Here is a 6,372-nt window from a genome sequence, read left to right as displayed (position 1 = left end):
GAATAATAATAAAGAAGGGATTCATACGGTTGGTGGAAGTGTTTGATTGAAAGTAAATTATTATTATTTTCATTATTATTATTATTATTGTTGTTGACATATTTTTGAGAATTATTTTTATTGTTCGTTTTGTTATTCTTTTATATTACTAATAGTAATAATAATTGTTTAAATTCTCTTATTAATTTTTGTATTGTAATTATTAATATTAGTAATATATTTTTATTAATAATAACATTATCATTATTATTATTATAACATTATCCTCATTATTTGAATAATTGGCCTATTATGTTATCAATATTATTATTATTATTATTAGTGTTATTAATACAAGCGTCATGATATCAATTTATTATAGAGCTGATTTAGGTTGATATATATCCGGTTGTCTCGTGCTAAAACATACAATATTAATACGAATTTCATGGTAGAGATACACTGTAAGTTTCTCTCATCATTTCATTCATAGAAATATAATTAGACAGCTTAATTCTCCTTCTGTAGAGTAAGTACAGAAATATGTAAGTTTATGGGTGAGCAATTTCCAATCAAATCCCTTGCCATGTTGGTCGCATACCTTCAACATTGGCTTGAAATGCAGTGGAGTGAAATCATATAATAATCCGAGTGTTCACAAATAGACACTCGCCGCACTTCGTCGATAGACACGCTTTAGTACACAGCGTTAGTATACATATATACTGTAGAATGCTCAGTTACCTAAAATAAAGGTGTCTTAACTGGAGAAAGTAAAAAATAGAGTTGGAAGTAAATTAATCGTTCTTTTCCTGTAGCCTGTCATTTGTTTTGATAATTCTTAATCATGTATTTGATTGAGTAAGTGATAATCGTCTTCTTCTTCTTTCTGCATTCCTCACATTGGGGACAGCAACTACTTATACTAGACTCACTGCCTGCATATTACTATTATTATTTAATTATAATTTGTTTTATTTATTTTTATATTCATTTAATTTTATTGATAATCAAACATGTGTAACATTGCGTAGGACATTATTTTAGAAAATACTTTTTACTATTAATTTATATATCATTAGTGTCATTCTTATTGTCATTGCTATTATAATAATTATTATTAGTGTTATTATTATTATTATCGTCGTCATCTTCATCACAATCATCATCATCATCATCATCATCATCATTATCATCATTTATTATCATATGATATAACAATAAGCACCACCTGTTCAGATAAAGACACATGTTGAACCCGTCTGAGAATATTTTATTAACGATATTTTTATAACATCATCCCTCACCGTTAACATATTCGTCTCCAAAATTTTAATGTAAAAAGCACACTGAAATATGTACTTTATATATGATTCGTTGATAGGCCCTATGCATAATTACTTCCGGAAGCAACGTTAAGATGGAAGTCATAATAGTGTGAATACACTGAATCATTAGGACCCCCACAACAAAAGGTAACCCACGCTGTCAGGGTCTCGCCACCGCGAATTTTCTCCTTCAATAGATTGTTGTCCTTCACTCAAGACCTTCGTCGACAAAGCTTTTACATAAAAGAACAAAATATAATTGCTGGATACACCACAGGATTACATATTGGTACACAATTACAAATTTCAGACCTGTAGCTGAAATGAATCAGGACAGATAGACATGGTGTTTCGATCTGGCTTCCTCCAAGCGAGAAAACACGTGTTAAAAATACGCCTATGTGAAAACAAAAATTTAAGGGAAAGCATGAGTCTATCGTCCGTAATGTATCTTTGTACAACACCATCTATTTATCAAGTATCACAAATTTCAGTTGCATTATGTTGGAGATTATTATTGTTCTTAGTGTGTGTGTATATCTTTTTCCATCATTTTTAAAATTTAACTTTAATATACATAAGCACATTTAACCAATGTGTAAATTAGTAAATTATAGATGTGAAGATGTGAATAACACAACTTGTCCGTCAACGATATTTGAACATGAGAACTACGACACGAGCTTCTTTTTGCGTTTCAGTCATCTTTGGCCCACTGTTTACTTTATTACAGTCTTCCAGTTCCCATACCTTCTAGTCTTCCCACACTACAGCTTGAGAACAAAAGACTACAGATAATACCTTTGCCAAAGGTGATAATTCTCACGGTAGTAAAAGTACAGAGTAACTTATCGTCGGCAGGTGATTGTCCATGTTTAATTCAAATTGCGAATTTTCTTTTTTAATACCACACCCTCAAATGCTATTCAACTCTATAGTTACATCTACAATGTACTTTTTCTTGATCACATCTTCAGCGAGACAGAGACAACATTCTTCGGAGTATATTATTTATAGGCATTGAACCAGATCAAACGATTTAAGAGCACTCTTTTTCCTAAACAATCATCTAGTTTATTGCAAACGATGGTTTCTATTGGTCGTTTATTTCTAAAACTAATGACACGTGAACACGATAATTGCGCTTTGATAAACCTTTAATGATCGAATTTATGTCAATACAAATCAGCAGTTTGAATCTGGTCATATTTTGTGAGGTTTTCTGGAAATTTCTAGAGTATTTGTTTTATTGTTTTAGGTTAATGGAGTCCAGAAGTAAGTGTTGCCAGAACAGTCCGTCGACAATTTGACTTTTATGAAAGACTTTTTGGAGTATTTTAGTGATCCATTTATTTCTCATAACTTTTGCGACCTTATGGACACAAGAAAATATGTTTGGTCGATGTAACAATATACTCAATCTGTAATTGTTAAAACTGAACAATCATTTTAAAATCTGTTTGTTCGAACCTACTTTTCTCTATTGATCCAACATCGATAACAAAGTATGTCCCAAAATTCTCTTAGATGAATAATCAATTTAAAAGTATGCGTTCTGTATCTTTAGAGATTTGAACGCCCAAGGGTGAATCGCTTGCCGGCGTTTGCCCGTGGAAGCTTAGTGCGCAGCGCGTTCTGGACTGCTTCTCGATATTTTTTTCAATAGTGCAAATAAAAGACTGAGTGTATTAGAGCCTGCAGGGTTTATTCACAATTATATTTCTAATGTACAGTGACATCTGTCAACGCGTGATCAAACTATTAATATGTCTTTTTTTATCAATGGTAAGTAGTGTTTCCGAATAGTTTTCATTAGAATTCAACTTAGTCTGAATCGCTTGCAATTTCCTCTAACATAGATTCCATCTTATTGAACATTTCCTTTGGAGTGTTATAAATTGATTTCTGCTTTGGTATACTTAGCTATTCTTCCTCTTCTTTTATTTGGACTTTTTTATTCAATGTATTAAGCGATAATTTCCTCTAATTGTTTAGCTTGTTAATTCATTAAACCAAAATTATTGATAAATTATAAAATGAAGTTGTTTTGCGTGTAGAGACAATGAAAAAATCTTGGATTTCTGTCATCGCTAATAAACATTTTTTTAGGTTAACTGAGGTTATTAGGTAAAAAGCACACGTATATACTAGTTCAAGAATTATTTTTCTACATGTATAATTTCAGTGTTTTAGAAATATATGTTGTATAATGTATAATCCTATACTATACGGTATTTGGACGGTTAAGAATACGAAATATTTATTAATAATATATATGTATATTATATATATATATATATATGTATATATATAATATACTTAAATAAATATTAATAACAATCCTTGAATAAGAACATAGGTTATAATCATATCAAGCATATACTATATTTGGACAGTTAAGAGTATGAAATATGTATTATTTAAAATAATATATATATATATATATATATATATGTATATATATGTATATGTTATATGTTTATATATAATATACATAAATAAATATTAATAATAATGCTTGAATAAGAATATAGGTTAAAATCATATCAATTTTCACTATTTTCACTGTGTCTTGTAAAAGTTTTTTCAGTAATCTTGACCCAATGGAGTGAAGTTTCACCGTGGTGATTGTGACAATTGCCACAATCCCGGGTTTTAACTTTTTACATAATAATTTTTTATCAAAATAACTCGATTCTCTATGCCTCATATAGCAAATTACATTCAATCAGAAGTGTTGTATCAGTCACTATTGGATGAGAATAATATAAATAGTAAATTATTTTTAAAATTGTGAATAGGCTTAATGATAAAAATAAAATAGGATTGAATTCGGATATATAAAAATAATCGTACAAAAACGAAATGAAAAAAGAAAAAAAAACCCCAATAATATAGTTATTTTAGCGTCCATCAAAGGTTTGTGGCCATTTATTTTCGCTGTGATTGCCATTTTCACTGTCACAGATATGGCTGGTTTGAGAAATGAGACAATGGATAGAAAATATATCATTACTTAGGGAATGAATCGGACATTGTCTATTAACAAAATGAATTTAGTATTTATATCAGCATTATGAATTATGTATTGGTTATACTATCCCATGGTTAAATGAATAATGAGATTTTTTCCTGAAAGAAATAAGTACACAGAACAATTTCTACAAGTTATTAATTATTAACAATGATAAGAAGCTTGGCTTAATATTATTTTCCCCATTTTTCGATGCGGAGATAGACGTTTTCATTTTCTGAACTCAGCATTTGTGACACAAAATACACTAATCAATTACATTTCATAGATTAACACGTGATTAGCACGTGATTATACCTAGCCAATAACGATTCACCTAATTACCTGGATAATACACGGACAATTAGCTGATCCTTGGCCCTTTGAGAGTCGCACTTAAGTGCGTGTTTTATATTCTCAATGGAGTTGAAGTGTTCAGAAGTGTATCTCACACTAAGCACAAAAACAAATTGGATGTGAGTACAATATGGAAAGGGGAAGGGATGAAAGATCACACCCAGAGGCTACTCAGCCAATTTCCATGTTTATGCTAACCATCTGTCAGATGAGCATAACCCACGCAGATCACGATAAAACCACCGTCATTGGCTCTTAGTCTGATATACCCGGGATTGAGCGCTTCTTCCAATATCTGATTATCATAAATGCAATATGAGGTATTTTAGTTAACGAACACATTCAAGTCATAATAATGTATACATTGCGAGGAACATAAAATGAGTATTTTCTAGTGATTTCTATTTGTATCGAGGATTGTAGTGAATCTCAGGTTAACATAACGAATAATGGCATCATTCAAAATTATCTAATGAATTATCCTGACTTCAGACTTAAATATCTCATTTGTAAAACAGCAATTCATTTCGTGTCTTCCGGCTGAATGTCCAAATCACTTTACGTTTAATTTTCTTTTTCAGGTCATGGGGGTGTGAATCAATTGGGTGGCGTGTTCGTCAACGGGCGCCCCCTACCAGACATGGTAAGACAGCGTATTGTCGACCTAGCGCACAGTGGTGTCAGACCATGTGACATCTCAAGACAGCTTCGGGTCTCTCACGGTTGTGTCAGCAAAATATTAGGACGGTAAGTTCAAATCTATTACCGAAGTTTTTAGACTAGCTACCATCACGTTTGATTTTTCTAGTTCTCATTCATTTAAGACCTGTTGAAAAAGTTCTCAGTTCTTAATTGGACGTAATGTTTTACGCACGCGCTCACTTATAGATGTATTGACCAATTAGCAGCTGGAGAGATTGCAGTTTGAATACCAAAACAGATTACTTAACGTAAAGTTAACAGAGAAAAATACATTGTGATGTTTACAATCTAATGGGTAAGATCTTTTTAAAAAGACAGTTTATTCATTGAGGGCGCTTTGTCCATATACCTGCTAAGTCATAAATGTTAACAATACTTAGAAATCGTTGACAATTTATCTATTTTTCGCTTGAATTCATTTCATCGTTCAAACCAATTTATTTTAAATATAATTATTTCATTTTATGAAGTTGCAGTTGCGCTCTATAGGGACTTTCACCGATTAAATTTTATTGTTATGACCCTTGTTCGGGTCAGTGAAAATGTATTAACATAAGCGCGCGAGTATTTCATTGTTTATCATACCTGTATCCGATTAAACGATTACTTATTTATATCACGATTTAAAAATAGAATAATTTTTCTATATATATACATATATATATATATATATATATATATATCAGTAAAAAAACACGTAGCTATGTACTTGTTTAATTCGATTAAAACAACTATTATATATAAATATAAATAAGCATTTTGAGCGACAAGACAGGATCACCAATCTCTACGGCCATATACTTATATATATGCCTAATATATATACATATATATACATATATATATATATACATATATATATTAGTGTTTCTAAAGTCAACATCTTACGTATTTGAGTTTCGTTACTGTTACGTTATATTATATTCTACATATGTTTCGAAACACACGTGGACACGCCTTCTTCATGTATATATATGTATATATATATATACG

At 30.6% G+C, this 6,372-nt stretch overlaps 1 protein-coding gene across 1 annotated transcript in view; it reads left to right on the top strand.

Moving 5' to 3' along the window:
• Positions 1 to 6,372, top strand: part of LOC117104692 (paired box protein Pax-5-like) — a 37,476-nt gene that overhangs the window by 13,256 nt on the left and 17,848 nt on the right. The window contains exon 2 of the mRNA XM_033245574.1: positions 5,259 to 5,424. Within this exon, the coding sequence (XP_033101465.1) occupies positions 5,259 to 5,424 (166 nt within the window). The remainder of the gene's footprint in view (positions 1 to 5,258; positions 5,425 to 6,372) is intronic.

The sequence above is a fragment of the Anneissia japonica genome, unplaced genomic scaffold (assembly GCF_011630105.1).
Source record: "Anneissia japonica isolate Jap-2015-1 unplaced genomic scaffold, ASM1163010v1 scaffold287712_len2945570_cov188, whole genome shotgun sequence".
In the NCBI taxonomy this organism is placed as follows: Eukaryota; Metazoa; Echinodermata; class Crinoidea; order Comatulida; family Comatulidae; genus Anneissia; species Anneissia japonica.
Note: the sequence above shows the minus strand (reverse complement) of the source record. Positions and strands in the feature narration are given on the sequence as shown.